Source organism: Myotis davidii, unplaced genomic scaffold (assembly GCF_000327345.1).
Source record: "Myotis davidii unplaced genomic scaffold, ASM32734v1 scaffold296, whole genome shotgun sequence".
NCBI classification, from domain to species: domain Eukaryota; kingdom Metazoa; phylum Chordata; class Mammalia; order Chiroptera; family Vespertilionidae; genus Myotis; species Myotis davidii.
The window spans coordinates 1,532,431-1,548,602 of NW_006288889.1; the positions used below are offsets into that span (position 1 = coordinate 1,532,431).

Genomic DNA, 16,172 nt, shown 5'->3' on the forward strand with positions numbered 1-16,172 from the left:
CGAGCCCCCTTCTTCCTGCGCTGCCTCTACCTGGTGGGCTTCCTGGTGAGTGCGGCCGCCCGTGCAGACTGCTGACCTGATCAGGTGCTTTCTCTGGAAGCTCCGGGGGTTGGGTTAGCCTCAGAGGGCGCCAGGTTAGACCGCTGTCTGGGAGTTTTGGCTAAGAAACATTTCAGATAGAAGCACACACACACAAATTTATTTTAATGAGTAGCCACAGGCCCGGGAGGAAAGGTCCGGAAGCGGTCTGGACCTATGACCAGCGATGTGATAGGTCAGGGAGTCCTAACCGCCGGGCCAGTGACCTGCTAGGAGCGGACAAGGCCACCGGGGGCAGGTCCCACCGTGAGACTTGCCCTTCGCGGCGCCCCTGGCGACCTTCCCCCCAGGCTCCTGACTGTCCCTACTCCGCCTGCAAGGCTCAGCCAGGGCTGCGCACCTAGATCCGCCGGTGCCGGTGCTGCCTCCCTACCAGTCAGGCCTCCTGCTCCCCCATCACCCTGCATTCTGACCGTGGCCCCAGCCCTGATGGCCCTGGAGCTTTCCCTGGGCCCGGGCCGCCCTGGTGGTGAAGACTCCCGAGCTCGCGTGGCTCTGGACCTCGCCTCCTCAGAGGTTGAGCCCAGGTGTTCATTGACGTGGCAGGTGCCAGGCGTGCGAGGCGGAGAGCAGGCCTTCCTGGGCAGGCCCGGGAGAGCCCCCTGAGCAGGGCTGCCTCGGGAACACAGGTCTTTACCATCCAGGGCTGGGGAGTTGCTGTTGATGAGCCCACTTGGCACGTTTCCATGAGGGTTCCTGCTACACTGGCTGTTCACAAATGCAAGTCACCGTGAATTACACACTCCTCCCCTTTGACAGACTGTTTATATGTTGTGGGGTGCAGGGCTTTGTCACAATTCGTGTGTGTGTTCTGGTTTAATAGGACAGTTAACAATGTCCATGTCTAATGGACAGCTAAAGCCGAGTATATGTAAGGTAAATTCATTCATCCACCCACTCTATTGTCATGGGATTCCCGGATAGCTGCTGTCTGTTAGGTGTGTGGAGCTTCCATTGCTGTGTGTACAACCTGTGCCTGGGAGAGTTTTCACCTTACTGGGAAGCTTGTGTTGGGAGTTTGGGACCACTGTCTGTAGGAAGCCCAGATCCACCTTTTCACGCCTGTTTCCGAGTTTAGACAGTTCAGTTGCCTTGGTTGTGAGCTAACCCGGCTTGGGACAGAGACCCAGTAGGATTTTCTCGTTTGGGCCCCAAACGGTCTCGACAACAAAAGGTGCCTCGATGGAGGCTGGAGTCCGGACCTGAGCCCCACTGAGCTGGGTGAGGACCCGGAGGCTGTTCAGTCTGCCTCCCCTCATCAGTGCGAGGTGCTCCACAGCCCCGAAGGCTGATGTTGAATTCACAGTTGTTAAGACAGTGGAAGCATATTTCCCACATTGCTGTGAGCACTGAGCTGAGAGCCGTCAGGGGGCAGCTTTTCCAGGGATCCTAGCCTCCCACTAAAACTGCAGCCACCCCAGGCTTAATGCCTTTGAGTTCGGAGCCTGGCACTTCTGATCCAGTGTCTCTCTTAGCTGAGACTGAGGATGCAGGCTCCTCTTCCCCTACCAGTCCAGTTACCCAAAATCCAGAACCAGGGAGTGTGAGTGGTTCTTCAAATCTGGAAAGGGGTTGGCCGCCATCCACCTTCTGGTAGAAGATGGGGGCCCAGGCTACTGCTCCCCTATCTCAGATGGCATTCCGATCTGCTCCTGCCAGGGGGACAGGATTTGGACCCTCATCTAGAAAGTCCACACCGGAATTCAGAGAATTTTGGAAACCAACATGACCTAGAATTCAACATAGTTTGAGATTGTTCCTGACAGTTGACCTTGGGATTCAGATTTGCAATCAGAGCTCCTCATATGCTGTCCACATGGTGAGCCTGATCTGGCAGACCTGATGTAAAAGCTTAATTTTAATAATTAACTCAGGAGCATCATCAGGTCTCTAATATCTTCAGGGGGAAATGTAAGATTTCCCCAAAGTTAAAAGTCGGGATTTTTTAAATGGGAAGTGTTGTTAACATAATATATGCAACTTGAAGCACCTAATGGCTGTTAGGTCACAGCTAAGCAATATTATACATATCTTAGTTATGATTTTTAAAACAGAGATGTGAAGACCCCTAAGACTTTTGGGAAAATGATTTCCAATTGGGAGAGGAAATGAACAAGCTAAAGAATTCATTTGCGCAAATGTTCTGTTTTCAGCTCTCTGTCTGCTAGGTTTTAGCTGGTGTAGAAAGGGAGTCTCAGATGAGGTTCTTCGTGGTCAGCACCCTAAGGTGCTGCTGGGACCTGCGATTTCAGTCTCTTCTTCCCTCTAGGTGCTGGGAGATTTGTATTTCATTTCATCACCTTTAGTCGGGTGAGGATTCATTTTTAAAACATCCCCAAACCCTGTGATTTAGTCATCAGTTTGCACTGAGAGGCGGGTGCTCTGTGGAAGGGTGAGTGGCCCCTCCTCTCCTGGTTTCGAGGCCCCAGCTTTGAAGCTGCCTCTTCTGTTAAACTGGAAGACAGAGGAAGGAACGACAGCCAGTCTCCTTGGGAAAAGATGGTATTTTTCAGGCTCACAAAGTACTAAAATAATATGGTCACCATTATTGCTTATGAGTCTGTGTCTTTATATCTGTCTTCCATAGCTGTCGGCCTACCTCTGAAATACTTCTCTCCCAGTACTTATTTAGAATAACCATTCCAGTATTAAATACAAACAGTACTGGGGATATTTTTGGAAAACATATCTTGTTGGATAGTTGAGTTTCCTTGTACTAAAGATCCAGAAAATGTATTTTGAGTCTTAAATGATATAAAACATCAGTAGGCTGATGGGACAAAGCTAACAGTAAACTGCCCCCCCCCCCATTTGGCTCAGACTCAAAAGAAATTTTAAGTGCATTAGTTCCCCTTACTGGTAGCTTTGCTTTCCATGATTTCAGTTATCTGTGGTCAATGTTGGTCCACAAAATTTAAGTGGAAAAATCCAGAAGTAAGTTGCACGCAGTTTAAAACCTCCCGCCGCCCCTCTTCATCCAGGCCTAGCCGTGAACATCCCATTGTCCTGTGTATCCCCGCTGGACACTGCACCTTTCCGTTAGTCACTTGGCAGCCTTCTCGGTTATCAGAATGACACAGTGCTTATGTTCAGGTCTCTGTCATAGTGGCCCAGTGCTAGGTCACAATGCCCACCTCTCTCCTCACTTCATCTCCTCACATAGGCATTGCACCATCTCACAGCAGCACAGGAAGAAGGTGGGTACAGAGCAATCAGATGTTTATAGAGCGACAACATCACATAACCTTCATACAATGTATTGTTATCGTTCTGCGTTATTAGTTATTGTTGTTCATCTCTTACTGGGCCTAATTTAGAAATTAAACTTGATCATAGGAATGCGTGGATAGGAAACCATATCTACTAGTAAGTGTGGGCACTCTGGTTTCAGGCCCTCTTGGAATGCACCCCCCATGGATAAGGGAGGACTACCATACTCTTAAAATCAAAATAGTGCGCCATAGTTCTGGTAGTGTAGGTTTATGAGCTATTTAAAGTCACTGGATATTTATATGGCCATCTAAAGCTGTAACCATGGGAAGGACACTGAAAAGTGTATTGGGAAGTTTATTTTTCTATAATTAGATGAATATACTGCTACCAAAAGAGGCAAGGAGTGAGAGATGAATTATTGGCTGAAAAAAATATATTATTTCAAATATTTCTGTTTAGGATTACAAGAAAAGAAATTCAGGTTGACTGTAAAAGACACTATGTGTGCTATGTGTTTTTTTCCTCTCCTAAACCAGTTGTAGCGAGTAACCAAGTGAAGTAGGAGTGAGAACGACATTTAAAGGAAAAATTAACAATCTGTTAAAAAAAAGAAGAGTCAGTGTTTATTCTCAGAACTGAAGAGAAAATATGTTTGAACTTGTATTGTGTGTCAGCTCTTCAGTCGCTGTCTCTTAATGTGCATCTGCCAGGCAGGTAGAAACTCTCATTTTTCACAGGTGACCGCAGTGATGCCTGGTAGCGTTAAAGAACTTCCCCAGGACACAGGCTTCTTAGAAAGTGGTGAACCTGGAACTGAGAGCGGTCTTTCTGATCCCAGAGCGCACGCACTCTCTGTGACGTAGCTGCAGAGTGTGGCCTTTCGTTAATCCACCAGTCTCTTGACTTTCTTTTCAGGCTGTAAACCACAGATGAGTTACCTTCCCTAACTGCAGGAGGAAATGCGTATTATTAAGTATGTGCTGCTTTGTCAAGAAATACACATCACCCCTACCTCCTTTCTCACTTGACTGCTCACAAAAATTGTTTTCTTATTGGAGAGACTTCTGGTAGCACATCCTTCTTGAATATTAAAGATCAGTCACAGAGACGCTAAAGTTAACATGGATTCTCGGTCAGGGTGGCCCACACATTTACGGGGAGCCTCTGCTGCAGCATATTGTATTTGGATCCTTGATAACTTGGACCTGATGAGTATGGCATAGATGGAATGCACTTATGGTTTCTTATTTGCTCAGTTTTAGATAGCGGTTTTATTTGGAAAATCAGTGTATAGTTAGGATCACCACTTTAAAAACACCTAGACTGTTTCTAATTAGAGTTAATCAGAGCTTTGTTGTTCAGGATTTGTTTGGTGTCAGCATGGTGGTGCCTTTGTTGAGCCTTCACGTCAAGTCTCTTGGAGCAAGTCCCACCGTTGCTGGAATAGCAGGTGAGTGAAGGTACTGCACATTTTCAGAGCGCAGCATTTTACATCCCTGGACTGAGCCCCTGAAAGCAGATCAGTCTCATAGCTAAATGCTGCCCAAAATTAAATTGAAAGTGCTATGAAATGAATTTCAGATATTTCACTCATCTTGTCCTAGCCCACCTGTGTTCTGAGAAGCTTTGAGACATGCAGAAAGGGGGCGTGGGGTGAGCCTTCCTGCGCCAGCACGTGTGAGTGCTGTGAGGCGTTGCCACCTGTGTGCCGGTCTGCAGCCAGGAGTCACTGATGCCCCAGAGAGGCAGGAGCTGGCAGGGCTGCTGACTGTGCTAATGAAAACTTAAGACTCTAGTCCTTGGTCATTCAGAAGCTCAGTCAGCAGGTGTTTGGGGGCAATTTTGAACATAATATTCAGTAAGCGCTGCCCATGCCAGCATTGTATTTCCCTCAGAAAGGGTGTCTGGAATTATACTGGCCCAGCTGGCAGCACAAGGGTTTTATGAAGAGCAAACACAAGGGTTTTATTTACGAGACATGTTATGTGATAGAATGGAGGTCAAAGCACTCTGTAAACTTTGTAAGTTCTTCATAAAATGAAAGCATCCTGAGAAAACAATGTCTGTGCATGTGCTGGTGTTAACATTGAAGACGTGGTAGCCCACCAGGATTCGGCTCTGCTCCCCTGGGCTCTGCATCGTCTCCAGGGAACCTCACACGGAGGAAGGGCTGTCTCACGGGCCTAAGGGAACTTGCCTTTAGTCTCTCTTCTGCTTACTTTCCATTTTATTTCGAAGACCTTTTATTAATAATTAGATTACTTACACCCTTCCGATTGAAAAAAAAATTGTGGGGTAATTTCTTTTTTTAAATGATCTTTGTTTTCCTAATGTTTTTCTGTTAATTTCTGTGCAGTCGTTATCCCATTCTCCAGTTCTGTGAGGGTCCAGCTGATTTTGCTCTTGGTGTTGATGTTTTTTGCAGGCTCGTCCTACGGCATCTTGCAGCTCTTTTCTAGCACACTGGTGGTAAGTTACCTTCCGTCTGGCAATGTGTCTTGCAAGCAGGCTCTGCCCTCTGAGCGTACCCAGTGCGGCTGCTGCGAAGTCAGGGCTGGAGGCTTCCAGAAGTGGACGTGCAGATGATTGGGAGATCCCTGCGTTAGATCAGAAGGTCCCTCAGACACCTCTCTTCCTCATTGGACAGCCGCAAAGATCTAGGCGTACCAGAGTCGATGGCTTCTGGAGGGAGCACATTGAGTCAGAACGAGAGCCCACTTTTACACTGTACCATGTCCTTCCCATGATTCCCTGCTGACTTTTGACTGGGAAAGAGAATGGTTATTACCAATTTTAGCATTTGTTTCAATTAATTGACAGTCATCAAATCCAGTCATGCTTCTAGGATTCTGTTTGAAGTTGTGCGTCTTGAACTATGCGGTTTATTAATTATAAAACGGAAGTGTACAGACAGGAGCCATTTGGAGGGTTGAAGTCTGTCTGTAGTGTGGGGTGGAAAGAGCCAGAGCTGTGCATGTCACGCCCACTGCTCACTCGTTTGAATTTCGGAATTCTTAGCTGAGCTTCCCCTTCTCCTTTCTGAACCGCCCTGGTCTTGGCGTCGGTGTCCAGTGGTCCAGGAAGGCCAGGCAAAACCGCCAGGCAAGTCCACGGACTGGTCAGCTGTGACCTTGGTCAGTGAACACAGAGTATGGACCGTGCTTCCCAAGAGTGGCTTACACGTAAAATGTGTTTTAAAAAAGAAAAGAAATTTGGTCCGATTTTGTAATGAATTCTTTGGTAAGTAAATAGCTACTCCCTGATTTATCTTGTTTTCAAGTCTTTCATAGATTAAGTTTGTATAACAATAACAATTTTATTCTCATTTAACCTTTACAATGACCCAGCAAAGTGTTCATCTCCCTTTATCATACAGGAGGAAATGAAGACTCACAAACGTGAAATAATTTGAGAAAGTGACCTCATCTTGTCCCCAGACTTTAAGCCTGGGTTCTTTTCTCCCTAAAAGTCTTAGCCTTAAAGATCCAAAAAAGTAAATAGATAACCAGCCTCAGGTTGCACAGGGGACGGTGGGCTTGCTTGTAGGGTACACTGGTCCCTGTGAAGGAACTTGCATGTGCTTAGTGAGCAGCTTTTCTTTTACCTGGAAACTCACTGCCCAGACACTTGCTAGTGTGTATGTTAGAGCCGGGTCGGGTGGGGGGGCAGGGGGTAGGGGGCAGGGGCAGGGGAAGTGAGCGGTAAGCAGCCAGTGCCTCCTGCTGGCGCTGATGGTCTGAGTGAAGGCGGGCTTGTCGGAGTCCTGGCAGTGGGAACAGTTGGTGACTGAAACTGATCACAGCCATGGCCCAACCCTCTTTCTCAAGTAAGCCTTTGCTTTATCCTATTTGCGCTTACAAAGCACATTTCATAAACCTTCTAGCCGTAATGTCTGTGCAGAAACTCCTTAGAAATCATTCACGTGAAATGCCAAATAAACATTTTCTTGTCAACCAGTGCTTTTATAAATCTTTAATAAGTTTTTTAGAAACATTTTAATTTTAAAAAGAAGTCCTTAAGGAAATTATGTGTCAGATTTGACTAATAATTTTAATAAAAATGACCAGCGTCTATTAAGTACTTACTACGTGTCAGACGCTGTGCTGAGCACTTGATTGCGTTCAGCCCTCATCCTGACTGCTCTCAGCGACGGCGCTGGAGGCCCTGCGTCTTTAAAGACGGATTTTACATAAAGCACCGAGCCATGTGGAGGGGAAAGACCTCCAGGGCAGACACTATTACTGTTCCTAATTTACAGGTAGAGCCAGGGCTCGCCATGTTATGCCATGTGGAATGTGTCTGGATGTGGTAAGAGTTCAGGGTTGCATCCAGACAGCCTCGCGCAGGGCCCTGGTGCTCCTGCCAGATCACAGCACTGCGCTGCGGGCGCAGGAGGAAAGTGTGGACAATTTCTAAATCCATTGACATGAGAACTAGGGACAAAGTTGACAGTATTTAGAACAGTTACCCTTGAATTTTTTATAAAGGAATTTTATAACCACGTATGGCCTCTTTTTGTAAAAAGGTCTTTTGTGTGTTTTTTTAGAAAAATATAAACACATAAATATAAAAGTGGAGGAAGGCCGGGAACAGAGGTGGTTGCTGCTGGCAGGACAGAGAGGCAGGCCCCGGTGTGGGTGTCGCGGCTACTTGGCGAGGGTGGGGGAGTCGTTGAGCAGCCTGAGGGGTAAGGAAGCAGGAGGCTATGGACCACCTTCCAGCCAGCGCCAGGCCACGTGGCCGGAGCCCTGCCCTGACGTTCCTCTGACAGAGCTCTGTTGCTCTGAGAGTTTTCAGTGATTTTCACTCTGACACTTCTTTCAAACAAAGCCTCACCCGGAACCTTGGTACATAAGCCGGCTCACTGTGGCAGCGCTGCAGCCGGGCTGGGCTCCTCTGTCAGGCGTGTATCTCTCTGCACGGAACTTCCACCGTGTAAGGAGGAAAGTGTGCAGCTGATCGCTGGGCTGTCGAGCGTCTGGGGGGCTGCAGGAGACCAGCGTGCATCGTCTTGCCCAGCTCTCCTTCCTAGCAGTGGCTCGGCCTCCTGCGTGGTGGGCAGCCCTCAGCAGGAGAGAGGAAAGGAGGAAGAGGAGCCTGCCAGGACCCTCCCCCACCTCTAAAGAACTTTCTCAGAAGCCTCACCAGTGGCTCCTGGTTGCACCTCTGAAGGCCAGGCCTCTAGCTCCAGGGAGGGGTATTTTGGCGTAGCTGTTGCTGTGAGACTGAACACAGGAAGTGAAGGATGAGCTGGGAAGGCGGCCCATTGCTCCTGAGGCATCTGTGACCCTCCCCGCACCAGCCCCCAGGCTCCACATCAAACAAAAGCCCCTGCACAGCAAAAGAAACAACCATGATGGGAAAGGCCACTCGGATGGAAACAAATATTTGCAAACCATATATCTGATAAGGATTAAAGTTCAAAATATATACAGACCTTATACAACTGAATAGCAGAAAAAGAAATAATCCAGTGAAGAAGTTGGCAAAGGATCTGAATAAATGGTAAAGGTGTTCAACATCACTAATCATTAGGGAAATGCAAATCAAAACTGCAATGAGACATCACTGCACACCTGTTAGGATGGCTGTCACCTAAAACACAAGGCACATGATGGTGAGGATGTGGAGGGAAGGAAACCCGCGGCACTGCTGGTGGGAATGCAGATGGATGCAGCCACCATGGGAGACGATATGGAGGTTGCTCAAGAAATTAAAAGTAGAACATGTATATGATCCAGCAATTCTACTGTGTATCCGAAGGAAAGGCAGTCGCTGTGGAAGAGATCCCTTCACCCCCATGTTCACTGCAGCTATATTCACAGCAGCCAGACGGAACCAACTTCTGTCCCTCCAGAGGTGAATGGGTGAAGAGATGTGGTCTGTGTGCACAGTGGGTGCTATTGGTCATGAAAAGAAGCGCATCCTGCCATCTGCGACCACATGATGGGCCTCAGGCTTTCTGTAAGTGAAGACGACCGAGGGAGACAACTGCTGTATGACCTCACTTACATGTTGACTCTAAAAGCAAAGTCATTTTTGAATGAGATTTTTACCAAAGATCAGATTTGTGATAAGCAGAGGCAGGCGTGAGCAAATTGAGTGAAGGTGTTCAGACGGTACAAACTTCAGTTATAGGGAAGTACTGGGATGTACTGTGCAGCATGGTGACTAGTTCACATTGCTGAATGATGTATTTGAAAGTTGTTATGAGGAAATTCTAAAAGTTCTCATCACAAGGAAAAAACATTTTTTCATTCTTATTTATACCTACTTAAGATAATGGGTGTTAATTAAATTAATTATGGGAATCATTTTGCGGTATATCTGAGCCATATGGGTTGACAAAATTAATAAGCCCTGGCCTGTGTTGCTAAATGGTTAAAGCGTCGCCCGCACACCAAAGAGTTGCAGGTTCGATTCCTAGTCAAGGATACATGCCTGGGTTCCAGGTTCGCTCCCCACCCTTAGTCAGGCATGTGTGGGAAGCAACCAGTCGATGTTTCTCTCTCTGTTTCTCCCACCCCCCTTGGCAATCCCTCCCTTCCACTCTCTGAAAAGTGATGGGAAAAATACCCTCAGGTGAAGATTAACAGACCAAAAAAATTAATGATAAAATCCATGGTTGTCATGATGGTAGAAAATAGACACTTTTAAGCAAAAAAAAAAGGGGGGGGGTGGCAAAGTTTTAATGGCATAATGTTCGAGATTTATTGTTAAGTGGAAAAGCAAGTTACAAAATACAGTATGCTATATTTTGTTAGAAATATCATTTGTAGATTTGGGGATTGTGAAGCATTTTTATATTTTTGTTTTTTAGTGTTTCCTAAATTTCTAAACTAAATATTGTTACTGAGGAGTTAAGATGTGTAAAGCTATAACAAAGATAAAAATGAGCCTCGGCTGGTGTGTCTAGGTGGTTAGAGCACCCCCACTGAAGGGTCATGGGTTCAAATCCTGATGAAGGGCATGACCTGGGTTGCAGGTTCAAACCCCAGCCCTGGGGTGTGCAGGTTGCAGGTTTGGTCCCCATTTAGGGCTCATATGGGAGGCAGATGATTCATGTTTCTCTCTCCCTTCCCCACTCCCTCCCTAAAAATCAATGAAACATCCTTGGGTGAGGATTTAGAAAAAAAAACAAAAGAGAGAGAGAAAGCTATGTTGTATTTTCCACTCAGCTTGTGGGAGACCAAAGAAAACACTCTGACAAGTGCCATAATAGAATGGGAGCATTTAAGGATCTTAGCCCAAATCCCCTGCTGGTTCCCACGGGCTTGCATTTGGCGGGCATTTCCAAGGTGGTGATTTTATGGTGAATCCAGGACTGTCTGTGCTTCTTGCTTCCTCAGGGCTGCTGGAGTGATGTGATTGGAAGACGGCTTTCCTTGCTGGTGTGCATTCTCTGCAGTGCCCTGGGTTATCTTATTCTTGGAGCCTCTACCAACATGTTCCTGTTCGTCCTTGCTAGAGTCTCTGTGGGTGAGTTCTTGCCCCTGCCTGTGTTTTCCTTCAAAATAAGTCACTCGTATATATAGGGTGTCCCAAAATTCACACAAGAAGTAATTTTGATAGAAAACACAGGTTTATAATTAAAAATTGTAAATTTTTTATTGATTCATAAAGTATACAGTATAGAGTTATGTATGGAATAGCACATCGGGTAAATGGCCTCCACGGCTTAGCTGGCACATATGCAAAGCCGTGGTCTTCATTGGTCTTCATTGTCCCTGCTCCTGGGCCGTAATTGGTACTTGGCAATGCTTATCAAATTGAAGGGATTGAAATCAAAGGGCAACAGATATTAGAATCTGATTCAATAAACCAAGTAAAATTAGGCTTTTATTTTTTGTTGTTGTTGTTAATGCTCACGCAAAATTCAAATCTTGCGTGCATTTTGGGACACCCTATATATGCACAGAGAAAACCTGTCCCTGCTGGCCAATGCCTCTGACCAGAGCTTATGTGTAGAGGGCATAATGGCGATACAAATTAGCGCTGTCACACCACCATCAGTCAGGCTCTGCTGACTTGTCCAGAGCTTCAGACATGATGGAGCCGGAGCCACGCCCAGTGTCTGTCACGGTGACAGCTCTGCTGCTGCGGCGGTGCCTCGCTCCTTCCTGTTCATCTCTCAAGCAGGATAATCTGTTAAATGCCTCCAGCCAGCACTGCCTGCTGTTCTGTCCCTCAGCGAGCTTATCGTTTTGAAGTTGGGCTTCTTGATTTCAAATGGATACTGACCACCATAGCTTTCCTGCTGCCTTCTGTAAAGCTGGCCGTTGCTTTGTGGGGGAATGCTCAGGGGTTACTTTTGTCTCCAGACTGCTCCTGAATGTTTCTTCCATTTTTGAAATAGCTTTTATTTTGTCCATCCATTAAAATATTTTTCCATTCTTTGAAATACTCCCTGTGAGTGCTAGGTGTTGAGATGGGTAGGTTGTTACTCTTAATTCCCTCTTTGCCTTTCTTGGTGACTAGAGCCCTGGAAATTCTGTTTCTTTCTCACCTTTCTCATGAGAGCACTGACAGATTCTGCTACCCTGATGGACAAGTCTTCTGTGTTCACCCTCCAAAATCCATGCTGAGTTGTGGTTTACTTAAGAAAATTATTTATGAATGCCTTTGTTCTAAATGTGATCAATCATTCCGATAAGCTCCACCATCACATGTAAAATCCAACTGACAGCTGTTTCATGTGCACCGGGTGTCCACATTATTTTATGTTCTTAGTTTGGTTGCAGTGTGTCCTTGTACAGTATAATACTCTCCACCATTCACTGGTAAGGCTGTTTAGAATTCAAAAGAAACAGATGAGAGATAAATACTGTAACTGGAACAAAGATTTGATCACCTGCTGCCAAGAAAGCCAAATTTGTGTGACATGTGCTGGTGAAAAAGGAAAGTGGTTGTTTCAACTGCTAGACACCTGAGAAGATGGGGAACTCTTGTCACAAAGCCCATTGCAATGTCTCCGTGCGGCCGAGGTTTTTATAAGGAGGGAGAGGGAAAGCAGAACAAAGAAATCAAGGGGAGGGGGTTGAAAAGTTCTCTGTGTGAGGCCAGCACAGGCCATGCCGATAAGGACCTTGAAACTGGTCACGTGATGGTCTTTGTGCATCATCCTGGTCTTCGTCATCCTGGGTCTGTGTCATCTGGTTCTATGGTTGAAGGTCCGCAAATGGCCCAGAACTGGGGTGACTCGAGACCGGGTCTGCATCTTCTGAAGTTAGTTCCTAGGATCCTTACACAAACATGCTGTTTATCTACAAGCTACATATTAGAGTCAGCATTCACAGAGACAGTCACAAGAATGGTGGGGTGGGTTACAATACTACCACTCTTATAATACCACCAGTATTTGTTACAAAATGTGTAGAGATTTATGTGGAGGATGATAATGTTAATGTCAACCAACCTGGTTTGAGTAGTGACATGCAACTGCTTCAGGGAGCTCACTGGAAACCCTGTTAGGAGCAGTCAGCCAGACCTGCCAGCAGCATTTATTAGTAGGACCTACGATGCTTTAATCAAAATAGTGGGCAACCTAGGTCACCGGAATTCACCAGTCTGTTTATGAGTGTGTGTGTTCAATGTATGGGTGCCTACAAGTCAAATACATCAGTAAAAGTTAAGTCATATCGCAGCTTTCAATTTGTGTAGTCAACAGTTTCACAAGCCTCTTGCTGGTGGAAAGTCAGTGGTATCATCACATCTTCATGTTTTTACTCACTCCCTGTCATTCTGCTGTTTCTCTACATAGCACTTAACTTACAGAGATATGGAAGCTCTGTGAGGACAGGATATTTGTCTTTTTCCTGCCTTTCTGTTCTTCCTGTTCCTTGCATTACCCTCAGGGTCAAGGTTCGTGCTGGACATATAGTAGGCATGCAGAAAATGTTTATTCCGAGTTTATGAATAATGAAGGATAACTTTCTATATAGAAGCCACCGTGAATTGTACTTGGATAGCGGAGAGGACGGGAGACATGGGATGTCCTGATGGGAGGTGGGGGAAGCTGAGGATCCAGGAGCTTGGCTGCCAGGGACAGGGTGGCCAACCAGGATGGTGTGCTGAACCAGGAGTCCATCACGGCAGCGGGAACATGTGGCCTTAGAGGTTCAAAGGAAATGGATAGGAACTCCATCAGGGATAGAGGTGAAGTCCCTGCTGTTAATGTGGAAAATGTTACAGAATATGTTACTTGTCTCCTTGCAGGTATTTTTAAACATACACTCTCCATTTCAAGGGCTATGCTTTCTGATCTGGTTCCAGAGAAGGAGCGACCATTAGTCATTGGACAATTAAATACAGCGTCTAGTGTGGGCTTCATCTTGGGCCCCATGGTCGGTGGCTATCTTAGTGAACTGGACGGTGGATTTTGTCTAACATGCTTCATCTGTTTTTCTGTCTTCATTCTCAATGCTGGTAAGTTGCCATTGAATCATGAAAAGCCTGGTTGATTCATTCATACTGACTGATCTACCTGCTTTTATCTCCTTAGAATAATTTGTTTTTCTTAGAGTATGTAGGTTCATTATTCAGAAATGAAAGATGTGCCACCCCCTGTGTGCAGACCTCCCGTGGGCTCCATCCTGCTGAGGCCCTGCTCGTCTCCCAGCCTCACAGTGTTGCCCTCCCCTGTTTTCCTCCAGGTGCTTCCCACACTGGCTTCCTGGTCGACCTCACACAAACCAGGCTTATTCCCACAGGACGGCATTGCCATGAGCTCTCTCTTCCACCCGCAGAGTTCTTTGCATGTTTCTTCACTGGCTCTTTCTTGTTATCACTCGAGTTTAAAATGTCTGCTTCCTCAGAGAAGCTTTCTTTGATCACTTTGTCTAAGGTAACTGTATTTGTTGATAGCTCTCCTGAAGTTGTATTACTAGTGTGTTTTCTCCCCTCCCCGCAACACACACCGTTAGAAAGTTAGCTCCACAGAGCTGTATTTGCCCAGTGCCCAGAGAGGAAGGCACGTGCAGCTGGTGTTCAGTGATATCGGATGAATAGAAGAAGGCCCGCCGGACGGGAGCCCCGTGGGTGCCCGGCCGTTGCTTAAAGCCAAGAGGAGGAACCTCTTTGCCCAGAGACTAGTGCATGGCCAACCCTTAGATAAACAGCTTTATTAACAAGAGGAGTCATGCTGTTCAGTTGTCCTAAATCTAATTATATTCTACTTTACTTAATATTCATTTTGAAGACTTCAGGCTGAGTGATTAATTCCATGCTGGGTTGGGATGTCAGCCTCAAGAACAAAGTTCATGAGCTTACTAATCTCAGTGTTCATGGGAATACTGCATGGTTTTCTGCCAGAAGTGTAACCTGTAACCTCAGCCAGAAGGAGAGGTCCGATGGATCAGTGTGAGTCTATGAAATGGCTTTAAGCACGTGACTGGTTGGTATGAACAGGTACCTTCCGATGTGAAGGAAGGCACCTACGTGTGGTCACTCGAAGCCAGGAGTGTGTGAGCAAGGAGCGTGAGTGTAGCATCCTGTTTTGGAGTTTCCAGTGATAGTGCTCTTTAACGTTTTCCCTAACCCCATGGTCGGCAAACTGTGGCTCGCGAGCCACATGTGGCTCTTTGACCCCTTGAGTGTGGCTCTTCCTAAGTCTTAGGAGGACCCTAATTAAGTTAATAACAATGTGCCTACCTATGTAGTTTAAGTTTAAAAATTGTTGTACTGTTGATATTTGGCTCTGTTGACTAATGAGTTTGCTGACTAAAAGCCCTAGGCTTTTCCCTCTGTCTCAAAAGTCTGGCTATTTCTTCTTCATCCTCTGGTACCAGCAGTGACATACTTCCTCCGGGAAGGTTTTTCCAACCTTGGAGAGACTATGTTTACCTCCAAAGCGTCCTGTGCTTACTCCTGCTGGAGATCTCATGACATTGCACTAATGTTTCCCTTTTAGTCCTCTCTTCGAGACCACAAACTTCTTAAAGGCAGATGATATGCCTTGACCTTGCCACTTGTAAAATGCCTGGTATGTAATATGTACATATTAGATATTGTTCTAGTTCATCACTATGTATTCATGAAGGATGGAATTATTTTTATAATTTTTCCAAAAGTTATTCAGTATTTGCATGAAAAATCTCAGGGACAAATTATTTTTTCATGAACTTTCTACATGCCAGAAGGCTTCCTTAAGGTAGTTTATTGCAACTTCACCATCCTCCAACATAATAATGTTTGCCCTATGGGATTATGATGATGATGATGATGATACAAATGACTATAGAACAGGCACCATGCTGGATACTTCACATGAATATGCTCAGTCCACCCTCATAACAATTCTTTGAATCATATACTATTAATACTTCCCAAGTCCAGTTAAAAAGGAGGTATAGAGAAGCAATTTGGTGAAAATTATACATCCAGCAAGTGGTCAAACAAGAATTAAAACTCAGCTGGCTGAATCCAACCCTTAGCAGAGTGTGGCTTTCCTAAGTCTTAGGAGGACCCTAATTAAGTTAATAACAGTGTACCTACCTATGTAGTTTAAGTTTAAAAAATTTGGCTCTCAAAAGAAATTTCAATTGTTGTACTGTTGATATTTGGCTCTGTGGACTAATGAGTTTGCCGACCACTGCCCTAACCTTAGCCTGTGAGTGGCCCTGAGTCAGTGAGCATGCGTTCAGCTGCCAGTTTCCCAACTCCAGTCGCTTGAAGTAACGGATTTATTTTTCCCAGTAAAGACCTGTGGGGTCACAGGCTGCAGCTGATGCAGAAACATGCAGGAGAGGAGGGAGAGTGAGGGGTGGGCACAGACATGTCCACAGAGACATATAGGGGAGGAGGGAGAGTGGGGGGTGGGCACAGACGTGTCCACAGAGACATATAGGGGAGGAGGGAGAGTG

The 16,172-nt window shown here is 46.0% G+C and overlaps 1 protein-coding gene across 1 annotated transcript in view; it reads left to right on the top strand.

Annotated features, from left to right (window-relative positions):
• Window positions 1-6: 6 nt before the first annotated feature.
• The window catches only part of MFSD9 (major facilitator superfamily domain containing 9), a 19,314-nt gene continuing 3,148 nt past the window's right edge, over window positions 7-16,172 (top strand). Inside the window, exons 1-5 of the mRNA XM_015562215.1 lie at window positions 7-45; window positions 4,675-4,762; window positions 5,738-5,781; window positions 10,662-10,791; window positions 13,528-13,737. Coding sequence (XP_015417701.1) covers window positions 4,693-4,762; window positions 5,738-5,781; window positions 10,662-10,791; window positions 13,528-13,737 — 454 coding nt within the window. The 5' untranslated portion in view covers window positions 7-45; window positions 4,675-4,692. The remainder of the gene's footprint in view (window positions 46-4,674; window positions 4,763-5,737; window positions 5,782-10,661; window positions 10,792-13,527; window positions 13,738-16,172) is intronic.